At 38.5% G+C, this 27,297-nt stretch overlaps 1 protein-coding gene across 5 annotated transcripts in view; it reads left to right on the top strand.

Moving 5' to 3' along the window:
• TBCD (tubulin folding cofactor D) overlaps positions 1-27,297 on the top strand; it is a 126,588-nt gene that overhangs the window by 47,833 nt on the left and 51,458 nt on the right. For all 5 annotated transcript variants that reach the window (XM_074607992.1, XM_074607990.1, XM_074607989.1 and 2 more), the window contains 4 exons: positions 6,972-7,128; positions 16,688-16,745; positions 21,469-21,498; positions 24,221-24,306. In XM_074607992.1, the coding sequence (XP_074464093.1) occupies positions 6,972-7,128; positions 16,688-16,745; positions 21,469-21,498; positions 24,221-24,306 (331 nt within the window). The remainder of the gene's footprint in view (positions 1-6,971; positions 7,129-16,687; positions 16,746-21,468; positions 21,499-24,220; positions 24,307-27,297) is intronic.

Below are 27,297 nucleotides of genomic sequence, written 5' to 3'. Positions count from 1 at the left end.
TTAAAGGAAGAGCTCTGTCAGCTGTAAACCTGCGTGAAGGTCTCCAGTACGGCCTTAGGTGTGAGTGGGCAGATGAGTCCCCGAAATACTCAGCGCTCTGTGTTGCAGAGAAGGTAGATCAGTTGTGTCTTAGGTGAGCTGCAGGCCTCTCAGCGTCGCCAGGTAGGGGTGCTTGAAGATTGGGATTTTTTCTGGCTGCATTACATGGTGTTGTTGAGATAGACTGGCCAAAATCCAGATCTGTCTGCTTCCTCCTCGGCCCCTTGCCAGGCTCAAAACCTCACACTAATTTCAGTGTTGTAGCACTTCTGCAAACCTGCCATTAGTTTATTGAAGCAGATACCTGGGAAATGAGAGCCAGCGTCCATTTCTTTTAAATACTGTATTTAAGTTATATGACTAGTATCAAACAGTAAGTCTTTGGCAGAGATGTAGTTAGAATGCAGTTCTTTAGGGCAACATCCGTCGTAACCAACAACCCCTTCTCTCTGCCTGAAAGCCAGTCTTTGCATTACATATTTTCCTCCCTCAGCAGCGAGGCAGACAACAATCTCCTTGGCTGCCCAGCTGTGATTCATCGCTAGAGCAGGTCTTTCCTGTGTGCTGACTGAGATAGGTCCGTAGAAAAAAATATCACGTGATCATATAATTAAAGACTCTCTTAATTCATTACGTAGTGAGAGACTGAACTGAGATTGCAACCAGACAGACACAGCCCTTCATAGTCACGGGTTAGAAAATGCTTCTTTGGTTTGTGGATATGCATATATATAGCCTTATATACATGGGTCAGTGTTAAGAATTGTGAGAAAGTTATGGCAGCTGAAGAGACTTCAGCTGTTAAATTCTCACATACCTTCTGAGCACGCATCAGTCGTGATACTCTTCCCTGCTTCCCTGGTAAACTCTTAACTAGGTCAAACTTGGGCGCAGGAAGGAGAGAAGAGAGGCCACCTGTTGACAGTTCCTAGGCACTTGCCCTACAGGATGCAATGGTAGAGCATTTCACAGAAACATTTGAGAATTTTTTGCCAGACAAAGCAGCACATGCATTTCCTGATCCTTGCTGGAGAATTTATCATCTGGATGAAATAGTCCCTTAAGAGTAAATTCTGAAGTAGACAGCTTCTATCGAAAAAGAGAACAAATCACAAATGTTTGGCAGAACTTTAAACAAATGTTTATTTCTGATAATGGGCCTAACCTGAAATGATCTATGTTTGCGTCTGTGTTGACATAGAAAATATTAGTATAATAGCCCTAATGAAGTTACGATTAGGACCTGCCTCTTTTTCTAAAAGAGGTTAGAGTGCCATGTCAGAGCGTGGGGTCTCAAATCTGACATTCTTTACATTGAAAAGCCGGAGTTGTTTTTTAGCATATGAATGATCGTGACATGCTATTTAACACAGGGGAAGGTGACATACTGTAGATACGGCTGTTTACACTTTTTTTTTTTTATGCCTGAGGCTCACAAAGAAGATGAACCTACCAAAGGACGCTTCTGCAATGAGTTCATTTAATTGAAGAAAAATTTGAAGAATAAAATTATTATTCTCTATATTGATACTTAAAACTGTGTTTAAGCTTCATAATTCATTAATCGTAAGGTTCTTAGCTGCTCCTGCAAGTGACGTTGTGTGCAACACTTCCTTCAGTAATAGCAGACATCCATTTTTTGGTAGCGTTTTTTTCTTATATAAGTCTAAAATAGGTTTTGCAATATATTACCTTATGACTTGAGAAGGCTTCTCTGCATACATGGTCCGCATCAAAATGTAAGACTTACTTAAGAGGTAAAACTAGCTTATACTGTTTCAGGAGTAGCATGTTTTAGTTTTAAACTGAATTTTGACAATTCTTAATTAACTTGAGATCCAGTGAAAATCTGCTTTAAATGAAATATGGTTGACATGAAATTTTGCAACTTTCTTGCGGAGACAAGACCTAAGGCTAAGGAACAGGTTTTTGTTGTTGTTTGTTTGTTTGTTTGATTGCTGTATTTGTATGTTTTATATGATAAACGTTGCGATACATTTAAAAAAAAAAAAAAGACAATCTGAAGTTAAAGTAGCATAGGATTCCCGATGGCGTGTGTTATAGTCCAGGTTTGTGTTAAGCGTGTTTTTAAAGGCACTTTTTAAAAGGAATAGTATGAGACCTTTTTTATTTACATACACGTGACCTTTCAGTATACAATGTCTTCCATTAGTTTTTCCTAACTAGTTGTTTAGTGTCTATCACCTGAAAGGTGCTAAGCATCTGATTGTTTAAAATCTGTGTTTAAAAAGCAAAAATATCTGTGCAGCCCGTCTCCAGTATGAGAAGAAAGAAAAAAAAATAATAAATAAATCTGTTGCTCGTAATGCTTTGAAGCCAGAAGTTGTTTCTTTATTTTCAGAAGGCTTGAGCAAAGCGCTGTGTTGCAACCTGCAGGGCTGCTCTTAGGTAAGGCAGGGTGGAGCGTAGCAGGTGCTTATTAATACCTCTAGGCTACAGGTAAAGGTGACTGTATTTTCTTGAGTATTTGCAGACCTAAACAGGTGGATATTGTTTTAATAATTGGGTAGAGAGTGGACACTATTTATCCCCTGTTTTTAATGTAGATCTATAAAAGAAATGGTAACTTCTAAAATTAATAACACTTCATGTTTTCTCCTTGTTGTATCTCCCAGCCCCCTACTTTTAAATAAAAAGGCACGTTCATAATTTCAAAAATACATTTGTCTTTGCCCTTCTAAACTAAAAGAAGTTTCTTCTGGAAGTTTTTTTTCTAAAGTTTTTTTTTATTTGTGTTTTTCTCATGAATTGATTTTAGGTATGAATGCGATGTGATTTTAAGCCTGAAAAATTGAAACAATGTAGAGCCAGCAGAGTACAACACTGTGACCACACTGAGTATTTGAGAGGTGGTTATAATGGTGAACTGAAATGGCATAACAGGTACAAAATGCAGAAGCTAACTACACGGCTTTGAACTTCATTGCTGCTTTGTGTGTCAGAGAAAACTCTGGAAGGGTATGAATGTGAACAGTTTAAATGGGAGAAAAATGTTAAATAAAATCTAACTTGGTATTTTGAGTTAGACTGAAGATGAAAAGTGTACATGAGATAATGTGAACATGGAGTTTGTCAAACTGTGGATTAGGAAAGTCTTTTCTAAGGTGTTTCAGTTCCAGTGAACTAAACACTGCAGATGGTTTTGCCTGTCGTGCTCCTTCATGACTCCCTGCAGCCAGGCTCTTCTGACGCTGCAGGAAGCCACAGCAGAAGAAACCTGCGTCGTGTTTGAAGAACTCTAGGGTAAAGAATGAAGTGAAACCTGGAATTTTTGGTAGTATTTCTTTGGGGTTTTTTATCACTTTTAAACACCAACAGGAAATGTAATGCTGGACCCCCCTTTTCAACTATTTCCCATAGTCCACAGTTCACCAGTAACTATTCTACCAGTGAGAGCACAAAAACTTTTAACAGATGACCCTTAGATCAGTATTTCCCTTGTTATAGTTGTAGTATTTATACTTACTTAGCCTTTACTGCTGCATACTTCACTTTTTTTTTTTTTTTCCCCTGTTCCTTCTACCTTCTAAATGTCCACTTTTGTATCTTTTCTTTGTATTATCCCCCATTGCTCTCTGGACTTGGAGTCCTGTTGTTTCTTGTGCAGCAGCAAAGGCGCAGGAGCAGGACATCAAAGAGGTGCAAGTCCAAAGGCCTGCTGTGAGATGACGGGGAAAGCTTGAGCTGCTTGGGGTAATAGTGCTGTTTTTCCTGGCGTTTCCTTAGTTTCTACTGTTAAAGACCCCTGGCAGCATCATCTCTGTCTTAGACTGACCCTGATAAACCAGGTGCTATTTGGTATTGACACTACTGTTTGGGAAATTAATGCCCTTAACTGAAACAATGTGGTTTTTTTTCTTTTATACAGACAACACAAATATGAGGGGCTGCTCGTGTGTCTTTACTGCATATTTCCTTCAGTGCGCAGAGAGATGGGAGCACACTCATAGCTGCCTAAAGCAGCCGGAGTAAAATCACCCTGTGCTGAAGGAAATTTGCAGCAGCTTTGCAAAATTGCCTTTGGCTCTGTTTTCGTGTTCCTGTAGAACCAGCTAATTCAATTTTTTTTCATCAGTTGATGCAGCATTTTTCAAAACGAGCTAGTCAACATTTTTAAAGATTTTTATTGCAGTTTCTTTCGGAACTGGGAAGTGGCCAAATCCCCATCCATCTTTGTCCCTGAATGGGAATTGCTTTTTTCCACATGTAGTGCTTGTGCTCCTAATAGTCACATCTTATCCATCCCTCTGAATACTGCTTTATTTCCTTTAGTAGCTTAAAATAAATTTAAATACCATTTTAACACTTTCCTTCTGCAGTTGTTCTGCGTATTTTTTTGTTTAAGGTAGCAGTCATACAGTGGTGAATTGTACATCAAAGTTTATTTAGTGATTATATCCACTCAAGTATATCCAGGCACAGTTTGCTAATGAAATACAGTTCAGTGATCCCATTTCTTATTCAATAGGATCCCCTTTTGACAAGTATTTTCTAAGGAGAATCAAGAGAGAAATTGTTTGGGTTTTTTTTTCTAGAGGCCGTTGTTTCTACAGGCATTATTCATTTATTAAAGACATGCCATCAAGAGAGAGATATATTCAGATTATCTATAGAATCATTTAAAGGTTAGAGTTGGAAGGGACCTTAAAGATCATCTAGTTCCAACCCCTTGTCCTGGGCAGGGACATATATATATGGATTTGCAGATACGGAAAGAAATCCCTCCGGGGAGCCTTGCATGCCTACAGTATTTCTTAAACTATGGCAGTATATTGCCAGAACTGTGTAAGAGAAGTCCTCTTTATGTTTTTGAAAACTCTGCTATCTATAGAAATTCTTTACTGACTTCTGTAGTTTTGATGGGGATATAAAGCATGAAAGCGAAATTCTTAATCTACTTGTTTTCCCAAGCTTATTTTTGTCACTTACTTATAATAACAGTACCTGTGTTACAAGGCCTTTGTGATAAGATTCTGGGATCTTCATTTACCTTTACTTATGTTTTCCTACTCTGCTTTCGCTGTTGTTCCCAATACGATTAAAAAGTAAAATAAAAGAAGAGCTGTGTACTCCTGCTGTCCCACTGCAGCGGGATCATGTTCCAGTGCTCAGCCTGGGCTTACGCCCTGGGCAACAACAATTCCTCTGGGGCTCCCTCAATGAAATCTGCCTCAGAGACACATGTTACATTGAGATCTCTGGCTTTTCAGCCTTTATTGGCTAAAACATACTCAGTTTGGCGTTTCTCAGGTTGTCCATTAAATCAGGAAACAATGCTTGGTACATGCATTTCAAAGAGCTGCCTGGGATGAGACAGGTATCCTACAGTGGATTTTTGGATCATGATTTGTTTCATGAACACAGGTAATGCCAGTCTTCTCCCAGAATGAAGCTCTGTTCTGGGGTACGTATGTCATTAAAGAGATCTTGCCACTGACAGTCGAGGATGGATTTTCTAGGTCAGTAAGGAGAAACAATATTTTCAGGAGTACACAGTATATTATTTCCATTCAGAAGCACAGCGTATTCCTGCTGCTGATTTTTTCCAATTCCTGTGACTAGTTGGATGCATCAAGTGTGACATTAATAGTCTGGGGCATCGTTTAGTTCCTGTTAAATGTTGTCCTGTGTTTTAATGTTCTTCCCTGTCCTCAAATAAGAGTGACAGAGAAATAAAAGGCACCTTCCCAGTATGGCTGTCAGCTGCTTTTGTCTTGAATCTCTCTACTGAGCCTCATGAGACAACTTTTGCAAATTTGGGCATTAGAACCAATTTATGTGCATTTTGGGTACACTCTGAAGCGCAGTGCATGATTCCGTATTGCTGTTCAGGATAGAAGTATCTCCATCTTACTTCTTCACTGTCTAACAAACACTGATATGTTGGTGAAATCGATATAATTAACATGGCTGATAGGAAGGAAAAAAAAAAGACATTGGCTTTTTCTTTTTTTTTTTTTTTTTGGTATACTGTTTTTCTTCATCAAAGGCTTCTGGTCTTGCATTAAATCATTCCGTGCTGGTGAAGAGGCATGTAGCCGCTACTGTTGGTTTGGATGTCTCAGCAGAAATGAGAGTAAAGCCTACCCGTTTGCATTTCTAGGTTATATTGCAGTTTTATACATATTATGTCTTTATCATCTGTGCAGTTTGGCAGTGCTGATAGGTTCAAGCTTAAAACACTGCATTGAAGTCACTCAGAATAACAGCTCTACGGGGAATAAAATATCACTGCTGCCTTGCCTGACGCAAAAATGATGCTGAACATATGATTTTGATTTAAGAGTACGCAAAACCTGTACTTTTAAGTCCCTTTCAAGATTGATATATTGATAATTAACAAGCATTGTTATTTAAGAAGAATTTGTTTATTAGGACTTCTACTGTGATAAATGTTGCCTGGTAATAGATCAATGCTGATTGTTTTATTTTATGGTGGTTACGATGTATTTCTTAAGAAAATTTCTTAAGAAATTTTTTATTCTAGTGATAGATGCTGCTGTTCTAGATAACATTTAAAGTCCTGTACTTTAAAAAGTGGACACTTGAAAATTTTACATTTTAAAATTACTTTGACTTCTGAACGTGTGTCACTGAGTAATAAATGATATCAGTGTTACTTCTTATGTAACACCTGCTTTATTCTCATTGAATTACATGTGATTGGAATAAAAAAATTACCTGCTACTGACAAAGAAGCTAAATACTGTATTAAAAAACACAACTATTCTTTCTAATAAACTTCAAAATTAGCACCCATTAAGAGCCATGGTTTCTTTTTCTTTCAGAACACAACTCCACCCTGTGTCTTTTCTGCAATGATCACTGGAAGCCCTTATGCATTTTTTTTTTTTTTTTTGGCTTACTGTGTGGTCCTAATTGTTGCTTTTATGCACTTTTTTATTTAACAGTTGTTCCGGTCATTTTGAAAGCGCTGACATATGACGAGAAGAGAGGGGCGTGCAGCGTGGGTTCCAATGTGAGAGATGCAGCGTGCTATGTGTGCTGGGCCTTTGCTCGTGCTTATGATCCTGCAGAACTCATACCATTTATTAATCAGATTTCAAGGTAAGTCGTGGCAATAAGAAGCAGAGCTATTTACAGTTAATTTTTAAAATCTATTCAATGTTAGGAAGGAGCTGGAAGTCAATCTAGTAGTCTAATTCTCTGTCTTCTAGGAGTTAATAATCTAGGAGTAATGGTCTCTCTTTAAGACATTCAAAATTAGATTTTGACCAAAAGTGATACATCCATTTAGGGGAAATATCTTCATGCTTAAAAAATAGCTGGTGTGTCCCATATAACATGAATGAAATTCATTGATGTCTGGATATTGTTAGCCAAGGAATGGATATTTTTGTTTCTCTATGATAATTTTTCGTAAAGTTCATTGATTCATGCTAACATCTGCTGAATATCGTAAACAAAGACAAAGAAGTGAATGTGGGTGGGATGGTGATGACAAAGAATACTGTTGCCTTTCCATGTAAATGTTGAAGCCTAAAATTTCTTCCTGTTGTAGTATGATGAGTTTAACTTTTTTGATGGAAATGCATCTAAATGTTTCCTCATCAAGCGTGACGACTTAATTTCCTTCTGTTTATCTGTCGTAAGAAAACCAAAGAAATTCACTGTAAGAAGATTCAGATAAATTGGTGGAGGCTTGTGGCAGGGGGGTTGTCTGCTTGATCACTTGCTTTATGGTTAGCTCAATGAAACAGATTTGGGAAGTTTAAAAAGATTTGGAACGTTTGTGCGCTAGAGGCAGAAATAACAAACCACTCTAAAATTGGGGAGTTGCTTTCAAAGGATGCCCGCATCAAAATCTGTCGTACTGCAATGGTGGACTAGAACCTGGTGCAGCTTTTCCCTTAATACAGAGGATGTTTCTGCAGATGCAAATTGGTTTTACATTTTTCTTTTTTCTTTCTTCCCTTGCTTTTCCTCCTATTTGCTTGTCTTGTGGGGTTCTCTTTTCAGCATTTAGTCTTTTTGTTGGCAGCACACTGGCTGACATTTCAAGGTGTCTTTAATGGGTGATTTGCACTGCAAACACAAAGAAGTAGCTTCTAACAGTTCCTTGGCAGACTTTTAATGTACCCATTGATAGTAGCAACTTAGGCATCTTTGTCTCCATTGGAGGGGTTTTGATCTGTAGTCATTTAGTATTATCTTTTTTAAAGAAAAAAAAAAAAGTTTGGACTGTACGGTGATTTGTGGCCCTGGATATCTGGTTCTATTTCTAGGGGCTGCCTTGCTTCCAGATTGCTGACAGAATGGTTTCAATCACTATGTGTGTTTATCTCATCCAAACAGCCTTGTTTGGAAACACAGGATTACTTAACTCAGCAGGTTTCCCAGAGAATGCGTTGACTTCTTTTTTCTTCTTAAAACGTGTTTGGGACAGTCTGTAAGCTGTACATATCCATTTTTATTCCTTGATCCCAATGTACTATACCCTTGCTGATCTCTGATGTTCTTCATCCTTCGTATCCTCACTTTCCAATGCTCGTCCTTTATTGCAGGGTCACATAACAATGTCTCTTATCTGTGTGGAACTTGCTCCTGGGATTTTTTGAGACCTTGATAAAATCTTTCTGTCTGAGAACCTGCTGTCAAATTTCTTGAGGCCAGATGGTGGTTTTCTTCTTTTTTTTATGCTGTCGTGTCTTTTCTCCGAAGCGAGCAGACAGAATTTCTAAGACATCTTAGCCTTGTGTCTCTGATAAAGCAGTTTCATGTTGTTTTGACCATGTTTCATCTACAACAGAATACAGACTAAAGTAGAAGAGTTTTGTCACACCAAGCTGTGCTAGAACATGATGCCATCCGCTGTTTCTGGATTACTGCTCCTGGGCTGCATCCCCAGCAGTGTGGCCAACAGGGCGAGGGAGGGGATTCTGCCCCTCTACTCCACTCTGGTGAGACCTCACCTGCAGTGCTGCCTTCAGCTCTGGGGACTCCAACATCAGAAGGACATGGATCTGTTGGAGCAGGTCCAGAGGAGGCCATGAAGATGCTCAGAGGGCTGGAGCCCCTCTGCTGTGAGGACAGGCTGAGAGAGCTGGGGGGGTTCAGCCTGGAGAAGAGAAGGCTCCGGGGAGACCTTAGAGCAGCTTTGCAGTATCTGAAGGGGGCCTACAAGAAGGCTGGAGAGGGACCTTTCACAAGGGCATGTAGTGATAGGATGAGGGGTAATGGCTTTGAACTAGAAGAGGCGAGATTTAGACTAGGTACCAGGAAGAAATTCTTTACTGTGAGGGTGGTGAGACACTGGCATATTTTGCCCAGAGAAGCTGTGGCTGCCCCATCCCTGGAGGGGTTCAAGGCCAGGCTGGACGGGGCTTGGAGCAACCTGGGCTGGTGGGAGGTGTCCCTGCCCAGGGCAGGGGGTTGGAACTGGGTGACCTTTAAGATCCCTTCCAACCCAAACCATTCTGTGATTCTATGACTTCCAGAAAGAGAATGCAGTGCTCTGGACAAGACTTCTTTAGTTTAAGCATGCTAGAAGTAACGCTGTTTACCATAGTAAGTTGTTAAGGAATTATTTTCTTTTGAAGGGTCATATTTAATTCCCTTCTAGCTGAGCACATGGTACATTATGTACAGTATGAAATTCTTAACATAAAGGCACCTAAATATGTGTTTGCATAGTGAAATAATCATGTGATTACATCTTGGGTTGTATTCTGATTTTTAATCAAACCAGCACAGGTGAGGGTGGCAGTGAAGGCACAGAATGTTAACAAATGCGTCTAACAGGCTGTTATCAGCTGGGCAGTTATTTACTGCTATGTTTACAGGAATACTTGCGGCAAGGAAGTCTTCAGGATGAGTATAGCCATACTAATACTAAAGTTTTGAATTAAACTGGTGCTTTTTGTAGGTTTGATCAACACCTTATGAAAATAAATCCTCTGCTTCCTTCCTCTGACTTAGTTGAACAAATTTAAGGTTTCTTCTAAGGTCTGGCAAGCTTGTTTGTTGTAAAACTTAAAAAAGACAAAGTATGAGTGTATAAGCCTTTTATTTAGCAGAATTTTGATCTGTTCTGTTTATCAGAATTTTCCTTCTGTTCATGATTCTTTGAGTAATATATTTCTTTTATTCCTTTTACCCTACCATGGTGCAAAGCAATGTTGTTTTCCATATATTAGGTACAAGCTCGCCATTTTAATTTTACATGATTTGTGGTATTTTGTTTTACTGTCACAAAGCTGCTAGTGGGAACTTGTGGACAGGTATGAAGGATGTCGTGTTTCTGAAGAAGCTCCCGTCTTTTAGCTCTCAGACTGTTCTAGAAACAAATACTTCTTTTCTTTTTAGGAAAATGTCAAGTGAAAATAATTGATATCTTCTACTTACGGTAGTAATAGCAATTAACAGTGTGGCTGTGCCAGCTACGACAACTTCAATTGTTTGGAATAAGTTGATGGAGTGGAAAGAAACAGAAGGTGGATGGCGGGGGGGGGGCTGAGAATTGCTTATGATCAGTTGTAAGGTGTTGTGGTTTGTATATGCTTAGTTTTCTAACAAAGCTGCACAGTATTTTAGCAAGTATTAACACTCTGTTAAGGCTTTACTTAAAAATCTTTGTAGTTATGTTCGCCATATAATAAACTGCTGAAGGTAGGATTGCCACTCCAAAGAGAAACGGTGAAAAAAAATATTCAAATAAAGTATGACACACAGTTTCACCTATTGTGTCAGCAAGCCGATAATTACAGACAGCTTTTTTTTTTAAATCTAGCCTTAGGTGTGTCACTGTTTTACTTAAAGAAGAGTCATACTTCTAGCCACAAGCAAATTGTTGCTACCCTAAAAAAATGCAGAACTCAGCATCTTGAAACAAAGTACATAATATCCATTGTGAGCTGAATTACACAGCAAAAACATCTGCCTATATAAGAGTACAAACTATTAGATTCTTATAGAAAAATAAGAAATTGTTTACCTGAAGGGAAAACTACTACCTCCTTAAAAAAAAAATGTAATGAGTGATTGCAATGAGTGATCCTGAATGTTTGCTTGTCTTGGTGCTAGAAATTGCAAATGGTTTAGCATTCATTCACAGTCTGTGACGCTGGTGTTTCACTGGCGGGGGAGCGCAGGTAGGGCTGCCCTTGGAGCAGGAGTAGCTGGGTGCTACGCTCCGACTGGAAAGGCAAGGAGGTCGTCGTGGTAGAGTGAGCGCACTGGTGGTAGCTGGGAGGTGTTGAGCTGCTTCATGTCTTCCTGCCTCACGTCATGGCACATGTTAGTGTGTTTTGGCAGGAAACTCACTGGGGTACCAACAGTATGGAAGAATTACGCTACTTTGACTGGGTCCTGCCTTGTGACCCATTCAGGTTGTGGTACAGTAGTTACAAATTAAAGCAGAGGGGTAATTTGCTGGTGGGTTTTGGTTTTGGTTTTTTTGTTTTTTTCGTTTTCTTGCTTGCAAAGTTGTACCGGCATATAATAGAAAGACTAATTGTTTTCTGTAGTCAAGGGAGATAAGTATTTCACGTTTGACTAGTGAAAAATCGCCTTAAACTGCATTAACTCATATTTTTTTAGTAAAATTTGTGACAATGTTTTAAAAGAAACTCCGTATTCAGTGATAGCTGTTTCTTCTCTGCTTTCTTATGATTGTTCTGTTAAGTGATGAAATGTCAGAATATTGAAGTTACAAGCTTAGATTGTTGTAGATCAGCCCTTTTCCTTCCTGACCGTACCATTCTTCTTTTAAGAAAAAAGTTAGAGAACACTTACTAGAAATACTCACCCGAGAGTACTTCTACTAGTACTTGCTCTTATTTTTACATGTCAGTATTTTTTCCCTATCCATATTTCAACAAGATACACTTACTCACATTTGCTTATTTATTTTTTTAAAGTCTAGTTAAACTGGTTTCTAAAACCTTGCCTGATCTATTCAAACTACAGGACCACAAAAGGAAAATTCTTGGCAAAGTAGATGAAACTTCACTTTTATTGCAGGATTACCTTACTACATTTTGAAGTACTTGCGTGTACTGAAGTTGCTACTCAAGCATATCTTTATAAAAGCACTACTCGACAGAGATTTTTTTTCTCTCCCAGTCTCTACATGCATTCTCTCTTTTTAAGCTTACCTATGAGGAAAGTTAAACATAATTTAATAACTTGGAAATACAGGTAATTTGATTCTTGCCCCCTTGGGTGTGGAAGTTACTGTCTGTAAAGCAGCAGGTGCACACTAAGAAGCGGAGCTGTTTTGTTTAAAACCTAAACAAAAAATAAAAAGGAAAACATACTTGTACTCTATTATACAATTATAGTGATTAAATTATCGCTGGCTATCTTAATTATTTGGAACTGTTGCATACACAGAATGTAGTTTCATTTATCTGTCATTTGATGGTGTAGGTAATCAATAAATGAATCGTTATTTAGAAAGATGTAATTGCTATCCCCCGTTCAGCAGCACAGTAAGACAGACCGTGCGCAGAGTGGAGGAGTGCAGGTGGCTTTGTCTTCCCTGCGGTGCTGCCTTGGTTTTGAAGAGGGAAGGGGAAAAAAAAAATAGGAAGGTGTGGCTATGGATGAATGATGTAGCTTGCTCCAGGGCAAGATTGTCCTGCAGAATTGGGGAAATCTGAAGCGTTGCTTTAAGCTACATCTTGTACCATGATGAAATATTGAGAATAGCTTTTTTCTTTTATGTACTTGAATATTGCCTTCAGAAGAGAGTTGTGTGCGTACTGTGTCTTGCACTTGTGTAAAGTTACTTCCTGCAGGAGTATCATATGCCTCTTTTTTTTTCTTTTACTAGCAGCATTTTTAACTGCTATTCTCAGCATTTGCATGCTCTGTTCTACATGTGTGTTTACTTTCATTTCATCGTTGTACCCCAGAACTTTGGGATTGGAGTAACCCACTGAAGATTGTAGGACGTTGGGTGGCTAGCAGAAAGTGTAAGAGCTGAGCATGAGCTGGGTGAGAGGGACTATGAAAGCATGCAGTGTGGAAGTGTTGGAATGGTCGCTGTATTTCTCCTTTTCTGCAGACTTTTTCCCTGCCTAAATGAACAGGAGGCATTAAATGCGGGACTGGTGTGAAGGGATTTTTCCCCTGAGTAGTGCTGGCTGAACCTGCCTCTTCTGCTTGCTCCTGCAGTTGAGTGTAGCACAGCTGCATGTAAGAAAGTGAATGGGGGAGCATCTCAGGTTTAAAAAAAAAAAAAAAAAGAAAGATGTAGCAAAAGAAGAATTAATTGAGCCTGAATTTGTTTTCGTTATCCATCTCACTGGGTAGCCAGTCCAGCTGGGGTACCGGCATGACGGGAGGGGTGTGAAAAGGGCTATTCGCAGCAGCAGCTCTCAACAGACTCAGGTTGCCTCCTTTTTTAACTTGCTTAGATTGTTCAAAACCGTTCTACTTGTGATGATTACTGTGCCTTCCTTTCCCTCGTGTATAGTAGGGAGGAGAGTCTTCTGCCCTGTCACAAGTTAGACTTTTCCCTTTTTTGGGATCAGGAAGGAAACTGGTTTTGTGCCAAATTGGCAAGAGGTTTGAGAGGGGTTTTTTTTTTGTTGTTTTTTCCCTTGCAGCTTCGGGGTGGTGTGTTTGAATTCAAAGGAGCAAATTCTCAGAGGTTAGCAATAGGATAAGCTTGTTGCTGCTTGGGACTAGTATAGACTAGAAGTACCTGCTACAGGTGATAAAGGAAATTCAGATCTATTGTCTGGTACCTCTGGTGCTTATAAGGAGAGGCTCACCAGATATTTCTGATATTTCTGTGTTCTGATGTCTGTCACCTGGCTGGCCTCTGCTCTGATTCTCTCTGCCATGTTGGGGGAAGGTAATGAGATCAGTGTTGGTCCAAGGAAGTGAGCCGGTAACATACTTTTGAGTCCTTTTAACGTTTCCTGAAGCCAGTTAAGGGAGTACTTGGGGGAGAGGGGAAAGAAGAGGGGAGAAAGGGAGAATAACTAGTTGACTGCTAGAATTGCAGCTTGTTTTTTAAAGTCCGTTTGTGTTTATTGTATACTTAACTGCTTGTCGTGCATACAGGCTAAATATTCCTCAAGGAACTAGAAAAGGTGTTCCGTAGAGACTGCAAGATGCAAAGCCGTTCTTTGCTCTACCTGTTAGTAGTCAGGTGTGGTACGTTTCAGGCAAGTCAAGGCATGATTCTTTAGCTAGCTTAAAAAAAAATTCCACTTTGTTTGACATAAACAGTTTCTTTATGTTAGGAAATCCTGGTGGAGTATCACATAAACTCCCACGACAAAGCAGACAGGTGAAGACACCTTAGACATGTTTCATCTTAGGCATGTTGCTTTCCTTGCTAATCCCTGTGGTACGGCAGACTGTGCCTGCATTTTCAAATAGGAATTAACTTCAAAAAATCATTCGTGTAGTTTGATAATCTTAAAATACTTCTATTAAAAGGATTAATATAAAACAGCAGTGACTAGAGTATGATTTATGAATATAATGAGGCTACAGGAGCAATGACAAAAGTCCTGGGGTTTTTTATTTTGTTTTTCTTAACCATGGTATTCAGTTCCAGCACTGAGTAACTCAGGTGGCATCGCATAGACAGGATGTTGTTTTGCTGGTTTTACTTATACAAGTTTGTCTTAAGATAGCAGAAGAATAAGAAAAAACAGAAAAGTATAATTTGTTATAAACTGAAATATTGGCCAGAAACTCTTGTGTATAATAACCTGAAACTGTTTTCCATTATATTTAATAAACCACATTTTAAGTCTAAATATGAAATTCAAAGAGCAGTATTTATTGGCCAGTGACAGTCTTCTGACATTTCCAGTTTGAAAAGACTTCATAATCTTTCAGATCAGTATGTTAATGTTTAGTATGTATGTCCTTACGCTCATCCCGAAGTGTCTCTTCTGAGCCAGTGTTGGAGACGAGACAAGGACTGGGAAGGATTTTGGTCTGACCCAGCACAGCTCTTCTGAAATACCCTGTAACACTTAACGTCAGGGTACCTGCGACACAGTGAGGGCAGCACTCTGAATTCTGAGACTTCAGGCTCGATGAAGAGTTTTGGAGTTTTGGGATTTTGTTTGTTTTTCCTCAGAAGAGAACAATATTGAAATATTGCGTAACTGACAAAGTAATGTTTTATCTTATAGTCCATATAATTAGAAAGGCCGGGCAGAAATTTGTTTCTTTTTGCTTTCCAGGATGATTTTCAACCACTTCCTCAGTTTTGAATGTTCTCTTCTAGAAAAGATTTATTGGAGCTATTCATATCATTAAAACTAGGTACTTATGAAAAGTCCTTTTAAAAGTTTCTCTGTATGCCAGAGAAGAAAATTAGCAAACGTGGTATGAAGATGATGTGTTTGACCCAGCGCTTTTTCAAGAGTTAGCCATGTATGCTGCTTCCTAATGGAATGCTTCCTAAACACTTGCTCTTCCAATCGCTATCGTTTGGACAACCTTGCAAGTATCAACCTTATTGCAAGTATCAATACGCAGGCATTAGCTGTCTTAAGCAATTTATTGGGGTTTATTTTCATTTCGTTCTTGCTTTCTGACTCTTGTTTTCCTTAATGGAGGTAAACTGAAATTACAGAGGCAACATGGATTGTGCATTTCAGGGAATTTTAACAACGTGGTATTCTTCACTGGAGGAAACTGATGGCCATTATCCAGGGAAGTTTGATATTATCAGTGTAATTAGTATCTTCATGGTAAAGAAAAGCTATCGTGGGTTTACTTTTCAGCCAGTATTTATTTCCTGTTTTGCCTGGAGTCAATAAGGAATGTAATGAAAAGTTTCAGAGTTTGAAAGGAATAATTTTCTGCTTAAACGATTCTCCCGAAGTGATGTTTATTTGTCACTGACGCTAATTGAATGCTGGAGGTGGATTTCTAAAGCTGTAGACTTTGTGTCCTGGGATATATTCTCCCTCTTCTGTTGTGTAGCACATCTTTTAAAAGCAGTTCTTGAGAGGTGGCAGAGTTAACCTGTGCAGCGTCACCAGACTTCATGCACAAAGAAATGGTTTCATATTACTCTGCCTCTGTATCTACAGGTCACCTTTTGAAAAAAACCAAAACAACACTGCTTTACAATTTATATTGCAGGTCATTTTTTAGGAGGATTTGCATATTGTTTTCTGATATTTGTTACTTACAGGATGTGATAGTTCTTGTAGAGATAGCTGCAAGTTTCCATTGCTTAACTTTCAGTTTTGCTTAAGCCTTACATAAGGCTTGCTGTGCCTTTGGCTATGGAGAAACTGTATTTCCAAGTTTTAATTTAAAATTGCACTGTATGAGTCTCACATTAGAGATGATAGTTATGTCCAAGTTTTAAACTTCTGCTATATTTAAAATAGAAAACCTTTCTATGCAGTTAAACGTATTTGCATACTCCTTAAATTGCTTTGATACAGTAGGACGACAGTTGTCTGTTTAGGCTATGGGAAGTCCACAGCAAACTAGAGAAACGAAGTACAGGGTGTTTCAACTCAAATTTTAGTTTAGGCTTGTATTTATAAATAATAAGCTCCTTAGAGGAAATGCTGCATGTTCTGCTTAGAAGACTAAATGTTGAAATGATGGTGTCACACATTTCTTCTCATATTTTCTGGTACTAATACTCAGTATTTTATTTCCTCAGTGCGTTGGTTATTGCTGCAGTATTTGATCGTGATGTTAATTGCCGAAGAGCTGCTTCTGTAAGTTGTCACATTCTAGCTTATATGTTTCTGTTATTTTTTGCTTGTTTTCATTTAATTTAATAATTTGTAGACTTAGCTATGTAGAACTGCAGTATATAAGCAATATTTTGTGTGGTGGGCAAAAAAGTGCTTTTTTAAATCCTTAGAAGTATGGTGTGAATTTAGGTTTTAAATGATATAATCCACAGATTCACATCTTGATTTATGGCTGCAGTTCACAATCTGGTGTATTGTTGTCATGATGGATAAGATAAAGTATATAAGAAAGAGCTATTTAGCATTTTCTAGTCACAATATCAAAGACAAAAGGGTCATTCATAACATGCAAACACTGTGTCTGTTTCAAGTCACCGAGCTGGTAAGTTTTGTGAAGTTATGCTTTTGTAATTGTTCATCAGCTGTTACTCTGTAATTGTGGTAAGTTGAAAATTTCTAGAATAATCTCTCTCCTTCAGACATATTGTCAGTTATTGTACAAAACTCCGTAGGACTGGGAATTTTTAAAAGAAATTAGTAAATCCATTAGGCAGATACCGTTATGTAGTTAATAGGACTGACACCAAATCACTGGAATCTTTCTGTAGAAAATATTTATGCTGTTGAGAATTGAAAAGTATGTGTGGTTGTTCTTAAGAGAAGGGAATCTATGGAGAAGAGGTTATAGAATTTGAGAAGAAGAAAGAATCAAAATCTTATCTTTGAGAATTTAAGTCAGTGTGTTATAGGTATTGAACTTTCTTTCTTAAAAAAAAAGCAAGAAAAAGAAGTATGAGTTGTCTATTTCAACAGATGAAACAGATTATTTTATGCAAATGTGGAAAACCACACCCTATAACTGTATTAACTCAAACACAGGACCAAACAATGGCTGTCAAAGAACCAGGTCTCATTTCCTAAGAATAAACTTTACTCTGAATGCATTAAAAAAAAAAAAAAAAGACTGTCTTTGCAACATACAAATTAATTAACAGGTCTGTCTTATTTTTTGACTGAAATTTTGAAAGCTAATGCATTTCTAACATAAGAAGGATTTCTCAGGGATGCCTGGATAGCATCCTTATTTTTCCTAGCCACACCTCTGCTTGAGAGCTTAAGCTGTTGAATGAAGCTGCAGCATAATTGTTGGGGAAGTGAGTCAGTTGCTTGTGTAATCGTATCACAAATCGCTTTGTCTAAATAGGTTAAGACCCAAGCAGGGAAGCTAAGATGCTGTACATCACTGAGTACGGATATCACATTCTTCGCGTGCTGTACAGCTATTGAATACAAGCCATGCTACTTGCCCCCTTGCCCCCAAAGTTCAACTCCTAAAGTTTAGAAACTTCACTGTCCTTGGCTAATTTAAGTCACTTTATTCAAATAAAATCCTTACAGGAAAGCAGATGTAGCTTTGCTTTCCTGAGAACTGCGCAAAACATTAAGGAGTGTAGATGGTGAGAAGTGAATTATTTATTTGCTCAATGGGAATTGTCCTAGGAATCAGTGGCAATATATATAAAGAGGAGAATTCTTTTTAACATGAATGCCACTACGAGTGGCATACACTACGAGTAAGTGTGCTGCTTACTTTTAGTGGCTTGATCGAATTGTCATGTGTAATCTTCATTATGTTTCTATGCTTGAACATAAACCAATAGTCTGACCATGAAATGCAGTGTTAAACCAGGTATATTTACTAATGCCGTAAGATCAGTGCAGATTGTGCTTCCGTATGTCAAACGAATACAAAATACAGTACATTTTCTTCTCGCTTTCCTCTTCTACTTTAAGCCAAGCTATCGAGTGTTCTGCAATTCAGTTATCTCCAGTCAAATTAATTAATTCATTAGTACATTCTAATTTAAAGCTGGTCAGAATTTGGAATTGCTGTTTTGATGGCTAGGTGTGAAAGTACTGAAGCCTTTTTTCTTATTTGAGAAAGGCAGGCAAAGAAATATTTTGTGTTTACCGGGCATTACTACAATTTTGAAGAAAAATACCTGGGAGTCCTAATTATTTCCAGTCATTACTACAGTTAAATACCTATTTAAATAAACAACATGTTTTACTAGATTTTCCATCTATTACAATATGCAATATATTATAATGCAGAGCACCAATAAAACAAAGTAGCATAGAGAGATATTTTGAACCCTGAGGTTAGAGAGAATAAACCAAGGCTGTTCTTTTGAAGCTCCAGAAGCATTCTGAGCTGACTTTTGCAACTCTTTCATGAATAATCATTATAAGGAATAATCACATGAATATGTGATCTTGGATTGGGCTCCACTCAGCTCTGACATCTTAGAGAAGGTTTTTTTTTCCTCTTGACTGCTTGATAGTTTTAAAACTCATGACTTAGAGAATGTTTTAGTATTTTTTCCATTTTTGTGGGATGAACAGTATGTTTCATTATTTTCATATTTCTATTTTACTTTCTCTCACAAAGCTTTAGCAGAATAATATTGTGGTTTTTCTTGTAACTTTTTCTGTGCAATGTACAGAACCAGACTATTTCCAAGGAAACGAAATCAAAATCATTTATAAATGATATAAATCATTTATATATCAAAATATATTTATAGTAAGGCAATACTAATATCTATCCTTGTAGGCAGTGGTTGAAATTGTATGTTTTTTATATATAAACTAATCAATGAGGTGTAAATTAACGCAATTTAGATGTTTAGAATACATCAGATGAATCCTAAGTATTTTTGCCATGCTGCTGGATTGTTTAGATCTTCATGATTGTTCTTCAAAGTAAGTTAAAAAATGAAATGGTAATACAGCAGTGTAATTTTAAAATTCCTACATTAAGTAAACAAACAGTGTCAAATCTTTATGTACATTCACTGTTTTGCTGCAACATTGTCTATAGGCCCCTATACATCTTTTCCCAAGGATTTTGCCACAGTATATTTCAGTCCGGGGCCCACGGATGTATTGTAGGTAGAATAAAAATTTCCTTCGTTTGAGACTGCATTTACGTTGCTTGGATATCAAAGTTTCTGTTGTAAAAACGGAAGGGGGAAAAAAAAAAGGCTTTACAGATTTTGTATCTTTAAGGCGCTTGTATGAGCAGTACGTTTTTAAAAGAAATTGTAATACAGTGATTAAACTATTAAATCCCTGGATATGATAGTTGAGAGCGTAGTCCTTGCTGAACTCTCCCTGTGCTGAGTAAAAGGGTCTCAACAGCATCTAAGGGGATCTAAAGCTAATGTGTAAGTAACAAGAAATAAATGATGCAGGGTGACATGAAACGATGTTCTGGCAAATCCTGGCTGGGGTGTATGTTGGCGCAGAGGTAAGGAGGGGAAAAAAACCGTGTCAGAAGCTGGGCTACAGCAAACAACGAACGAGCGAAGGGCATTGCTACAGCTCATGTTCCTGTTCTGGAAGGCTGCTGTATGTGTTGCCCAAGGGTGTATCTACGCTGCCGGCGCTGCACAGATCCTATGCCATTCTGCCGGAGGCAATCCTAAACTGGTTAGCTTGAGGCCACTGCTGGCAGCGGGGCTGCCACTGCGAGTGGGCTACGGTGGGCTCCCAAACCCGCCGAGAAGACTGGTGAATGGTTTAGAGTCAGCCTGTGCTACGTGTCCTGCGATGGATACACTGCAAGCAGGAGCTGAACGAGCCCGGGCAAGTCTACAGGAACTGCAGTCATTATCCGAACCAGCCGTAACCTCAGAAATGCACTCAGAGACTCGGGCTTCATTAGGGCTTGCTCCACCTCTGCTCCGGGAGCGCTTGCTCCATATGTGGAGTATGATCCCTTGGTGAGCTAACTTAACCTCTTGTTTTTACAGGTGGATTACCACATGCGTACTGTATTTATGTAGGAAATACAGAAGCTCTGTCTGACAAAGTTCTTGTGGCATTTTCAGTGAAGATTGGGACTTCCTCCACCCCCACCCCCCCTTATATTAAATACCAGTTAACTGCTCTCCATCACTGGAGATTTGTGTTTGTAGACAGAGTGACGTTTCCTAAGAGAAGGTCCAGATAATGATGATATCTTCTCTCTGAAAAAGAGTTAAAATCTACAGCAGTTTTTATTAGTACTTAGTACTGTTTATCCTTTTAAGGAACAAAAAATAATTGGCTTTTTTGAGAGAGGGGGAAAATTCAAGTAGGGAGTAGAGAGTTAAGTAGGTTTTATTCTGTATACCATACAAGTAGAGAGATTAACTTTATGGTTGCATTTTGCAAGATTTTGAGTTTATTTAATGCAAAACACAAGAAATGTACCAGGTTTTACATCTTCAGTGTCTGAGCGTGTTTTCAGATGTGTATCTTTCAAATAAGTATTGCATTCTCCATATGTCTGAAGTTTTCGTTGACAAAGAATCAAATTTTGCCTCCTATTAGCAAATGATGTTGAGGTAGTCAGACAAAAGTGAGCTGTCTCAATTTCTGTTGTCTGCCGGTATTGACTTTCAATTCCAGTGCGAAGCCTTGTGTCACTATTCAAAAGCACTCTTGTGGGTGTGACTAGTTTAATAAACTTGCATTCTTAAACTGCTGTCATGCAACATCCAGCTTTAAGAACACCAGAACATAGAGACGCAGAAACAAAAAAGCCCTGTGGGCTTGTTCTACTGACAAAGCTTACTTTATTTAAAAAAGAAAAGCCATGGGTCATTTATATTGTTGTGTGTTTTGAATTCATCATCTGGTGTTTATCAAAAAGCAAACCTAACTCGTTTTGGTATGTTTGTTCTCTGTTCCTTAGGCTGCCTTCCAGGAGAATGTTGGGAGACAGGTATGGTAACTTCCCTCAATCTTCATTCATTACTGCCTTGGAGGTTACTTACTGTAAACCAGTAGTACCTAAAATGAAAAATAGACGCTGTGGCTTCAGAGAAATTGAGTAAAAGGATGTCACAAAAGAATTATTTTCATTATCAGCAAACAGGTTCTTGTGGAATATTTTTCCGAGATGTGAGTTTTATTCTAGTATTCTGGTTTTGGAAGAAAATGATCTTCCTGGCAATTTTAAGTCATTCTGAAAAGCAAAATCAGCATATATGACGGCAATTATACACCTTGTAAAGTGCAACACTCTTAAAGCAGGAAAAGCGCAATTTTTTGGTTATTCTTTTGTTTCATTGACTTCCTAGTTTTCAGTAGAACAGCTGAAGTGTGCAGCACAGTCTTTGCTGTGGTTGGTGACACAACAGTGAACTAGGCTGAAGAGTCTTCAACTCAATAGTTGGTTTTGCCTGTTGTACCGTAATGCTACCGTCTAGATATTTTGAGAAATCTGTTACTTCTGGAGGGACCTAAGTGCTTTGAAAAGTAGTATTGTGGTAGGTTCCTTTGTAACTTCACGTTTAAGTAGTTAAAATGCTCAAACAACTTTGATTTGCAGCCTTGGAGGAGAGGCAAGTAGGGTGAAGACCTGGAGTTCAAAATTTCCTGGTTTCTCATCAGGAACTAATAAAGCTGAATAGATGAACTTGGTGGGGCGGGGAATGGGGGGAAGTGGTTTAGTGGTTCTTGTGACAGAGTGGGACGTATGAGCATGGTTAAAGCAAATTTTGTTATCAGTAAGCTGTTCTTGTAAGGGATCTTTGTTAAAATGCTGTCTGGCTTTCCCTGATAGCATTCCTGAAGATCCGTGAGTTATGAGCCAGGATATTACTCCTTTAGAGCTACAGGTATTAAGCAATGTGTCCATAACTGGTGTATTTCTAGATAGAATTTTAGCTTATATGTTGGCACGTTCAGGAGGAGTTTGCCATGAAATAAGTTTCCAGGGCATAAAGAATGCTGTCAGTCTCCAGCTGGTCCTGTAGAAGTTCAGAAGTTTTACTTATGGAACCATTCCTTACTGCCTAGGAAAATGGTTACTTAATTGGTGGATACACCCTCTGTAGTTCTTTACCTGGATGTAACGTGTTGAAAGAGACACCCTTTCTCTGAATTGGAAGGAGCTAAAACATATTCTCCAGCTGAAGTGACAACACCGATACTAAAGAGGTGGAGAAGAAAGTTGACCTGGCTCGTTTCCTGGTTCCTGCTGCCTCGCCTCTGCGGCTTGGCCTGTCCTCGGCCCCACAGCTGCCTTTTGGGGCCTCAGAAAAAGAAGCCATGGCAACTCGCACTTCATCTACATGAAAACGTTGAAAAAAATTGAAGAATTTTTTTAAACCTAAATCATGAGAAATCCACATACTTCTAGTAAGACAAACTTTTACATTGGAGAAGTAAGTTTTAAGTGTTTTGACAGAATAGAAACTGTTAGCTTTTCCCATGAAGTCTGTCTCTCCCCTTGGCCATGACCTCTGTACTCTTGAACTTGGTTTCAGGAATTTTGCTGTCTCACTGACATGTGCTGCGGCACCGTCACCTTCGGTGAGATGGCATCAAATTGGCACGCTTACAGCCAAGTAATAAATAGCAAGCTCCAACTAGGAGCTAGAATTGGAATTGCTTAGCTGTGATTTTCCTTATGTACAGTGTGCATTCTTATATATTTAATTGTGTGCCGTCTTGTTTGGCTATAAATCATGCTGAGGTATTTCTTGTGTGTGCGTTTTTTCCCCCTGATCAATGTTTCATTAGGCTTTTGAAGAGTAAATTCATTTCACCGTTACTAGGGCTTGCAGGTAGTCTCTTGGATAAACCGTGAATGTTCTGTCTGTCCTTCTTGGTTCAGTCAGATTCCAGCCCTTAGATTTTTGGACTGTTGGCATTAAGCGTCCCAGAATGAGACCTCCACAGTAGCTGACAACTTCCCGCTGCCTGCAGTATCTACTTCTTCAATTATTCAGGCTTAGATCTAGAGATATTTTCTACTATTTTTGCATGGCTGTATCCAAATGTGGAAGGGATGAGTGAGCTGTAAACAAACAAAACTGTATCATATCCAGAACCTGTACTTCCACATAGCCTTATTGCTTAAATATCATATGATTGTCCCTTTTGTAAGTGAGCATAGTGTCTTTCAGTTGGCTGTTTTCCATTTGTACTTAATTATGGCTTGTGGAGGCTTTGCTGCCTCCTCCGTTCCAAAACACAGCCGTGCTGCGTTTATTAGTCATATTAATCAGTCGCAGCCAATCAGAATTCTGAATATCTGGATTGTAGTGCTTATATAAAAATTATATATAAAATTTGTAGGTGGCAACTGCATATTTAGAAAGATAATTTTTCTTCTAAACCCAGAATTTTTTGAGCCGTCATGTCAGAAGTGTGACGATTCTGTAGGATTCAATGTTTCAGGCTTTGCTGGGAACGAGTGTTCTTTTTAAAAACAAGCTAACCGCAGTTTTGTAGTTCATTAATAAGTCACAAAATATATTTGTAAGTAGAAACAAATAGAAGTGATTGAACTCCCATGTATTCTACGTGTGATGCATTTCTTGGTGCCTGATTTTATATTTTATGTGTTTTCAATAATGTTGCCTATTTGGAAAGTATTTTATATTTTTAAATAATATTTTCTTTTTTTTCCCCCCTTTTCCCTATGGTGTTTGTAGGGCACTTTTCCACATGGCATAGACATTCTAACTGCAGCTGATTATTTTGCTGTTGGTAACAGAGTTAACTGTTACCTGACCATAAGGTAAGTTTGCAAGCATTAGTTTTCCTAAACATGAGGGACCTCTTTTACATAATGAAATATTTGTCTGATTGTTTCACCTTACTGAACATTATGTTTATTACTGTTGTTTTTGAATAAATTAAAATTTTATTTTTCTTATTTCTGCATCAAACTGCTTATTATGTGTAAGACATGGTGAAAATGGGACCGTGATTTCCTTGTCTACGCGAGGAAGCAGCCAAGAGGCAGTATTTGCAGGTGCCACAAAACTGTCTAAGCTGGTCAAGATTAGAAAAGACGAGGGGATTTGGAAGACTTGTACTAAAAGGAGAGGCTGTTGTGGTGGCAGATAGACTCTGGTGCGGGTAAAAAAAAAAATAAACTAAAACCCATTAAAAAAAATACTTTGCACAAGCTGTTGAATCTGTGGTTATGTGCATAGACCTTTAACTTGAGTGCTTGTGTTTTCCATAGGTAGCTCAGTGAAAATCTAACCACAGTATGCAGCACTGTTTTTAAAAAAACAAACTGATCACTGCAGTATGGAGTCTGCAAAGAATGTAATGGGAAATACCGAAACTGGTGTGGTGCTCTTATAACTCAGTGGCTTGTCTTGGAATACTACGATCTGTTCTGGTCAGCTATCTGAAAATACAGTAAAGCTGAAGTCAGGGGAATTCAGAGGCAAGCTGGGTGCATAGGATGACTAAAATGAACGTAAGATTGCACTTCCTCATGAGAAGATGAGAAAGACTGAGGGCTGGGTTCTAGCTTTAGTTGTCTAAGACAGCCAGTCTAGCCTGGGTGTCTGGCCTTTCCATAGCCAAGGCAAAGAGACGGCACCTACAGAAGGTGATTCAGACCATTTTAAGATAGGGCAGATAAATTGCCCCGTGGAGTTGCATGTTGCTCAGAAGCCAACAGGTTAGAAAGGCTTGAAGAGTTTATATTCTTGGGGAACAGAAATAGCAAACAGGTATATGATGGTTTATGCTCTGTCACCAGCTTTGTGACTTCCAATGAGCAGTTTAAGATAATTTGCACTGGAATCCTCTTTCCTCTCCTTGACTGGTTTTTTTTTGTTTGTTTTTTTTTTTTTAATTAATCTGTCCACTTCCATATTGTCCTTTTTGTGCGTAATCATTTCACTCTGTACGTATCTTCACCTTTTACCTACTGTTTTTCCTTCTGGGGTCCACACCCTCCTCCTACACTCTTCCCCAGAGCTCCCGCCTACTGAGCTGGGATGGGGGACTGGTATTCGATGCTGCTCTAGATCCGTGTAGTGTCAATGGGATTTTTGAAACGTCGGCTTATTGTACAAGTGGAAAATTGAAAATATTCAAAATTGACAAAGCAGTTTTTATTTTCTCTCTTTGATAATCTTGGCTTGGAGACTAGCTGTGGTCTCCTTACTTTTGGAGAGCTGAATCGTTAATCTGTTATTTTTTTAAAAAATGCTCATTCATTACTTCTTTTGTTGTGATTTCCAGGGTTTTTATAGGAGTCTTACTTCCAAGTAAAAAAATATTTTCACTGTTGATTTCTTTCTTCCACTCTTGTGCCTTTCTTTAAATTGTGCAACAGAAAGAATAAATTTTAAAATCCTTTATAAATGATCTTAGGCAGTTAGTAGCACGATTACTAAGTTATTAATCAAGGGCTATTAATCGAACTCTTCTTTGTGAAGTATTTGTCATCTCATTCATTATATTACTTTTAAAAATCTTTACCACTTTGCTCTTCAAGCAGGATGTAATTATTTGGGTCAATACTTAATTATTTCCTTATTTTTGTCTGAGTAACATCAAAAGAAAAGTACATAAGCATCTATTTGGCTGCACAGAAAACGGGTATCGTTATGATGTGGTAGGAAGAATGGCCCTTTCTGATCGTTATGCCTTTAGGTGGTGTAATTGTTTATGTAGCTGGAAAAAGCTGCTTGAGGTTCATCTTGCGGATCTAGAATCTTTAGCTGTCCGTCCCCCACCCAGATGAATCGGTCCCGGGACACTTTGTGTGCCAGGGTAGTGCCGCTGTGTGAGAGGGAGCTGTGCCGCTGTGAAGGTTGGCACGGCCGGATTCCTTTGGGCAATAAAAGCTCAAAGAAGATGTGTCAGTTTCTACAGCTGAGTTTGGGTTTGGTTAATAAATGATGGTACTTTTTTTGTAGAGAGGCAGCATCATATATATTTATATATATGATATAGATGTTGTGTATAAATAGTTGCTTGTATGCTTTAAAATCTAAATATTTTAATGCAGGTTTTTCATGCTGGGTGCCCTTTTGAAACTTTTTCAGCTCAAATACCATGATCTCTTTCTGAGGATGGAAGGTAGAGGAACCCCATTTTATATGAACTGGGAGTAAAGAGATGATGTGGTTCCAGGAGTTCTGGCCTTGGTAAAAGCAGAGTTAAGGAAGAAACTGCTTAATCTAAGTAGAACGGGATGCAAAAATCTTACCAGCAACTTTATCAGGAAAGCTAGACTTGTGTCTAAGGCTACTTGCATTAAATACTCCGAAGGGTAGAAAAGATGAGGGCTGTAGTTAAAGGTAGTTATAAACTAAAACTGAAAGAGGAATTGGGCTATTGACATGGCCCAAGAGATCAGCTTTTTGCTGGGCAAGGAAGTTTAAATTAAAATGGTTTGAAACAATGGTGAGTGCTGAAACTAACACCCAAAAAGCAACTACAAAGACGAGAAGAGAACTCAAATATGGCAGGGGAAGTGTGTCTATTATTGTATGTTCTTGCAGAACAGGGAAAGGAAAGAGAGTAATGAATTTTCTCATTTCTCTGCTGGCATCAGCAACCAGTTAAACCCAGTGTCTAATCCCCCTCTAGGGCTCACAGCAGTAGTAGGTAGTACTTCTCTCTCCTGGGTTGGCTCAAGTGACTGAGGTCTGTGCTGTGGATTTCAGGATTCCTTCTCTTCTGATGAATTCATAGATATCAGTACAGTAACATGCAGCAGTATTTGGATTTTGTCTTTGTTTTGCTTCTAATT

This window comes from Larus michahellis, chromosome 14 (assembly GCF_964199755.1).
Source record: "Larus michahellis chromosome 14, bLarMic1.1, whole genome shotgun sequence".
NCBI lineage: Eukaryota > Metazoa > Chordata > Aves > Charadriiformes > Laridae > Larus > Larus michahellis.
The sequence above is the reverse complement of the archived record's forward strand: the minus strand, read 5'-3'. Positions and strand labels throughout refer to the sequence as shown.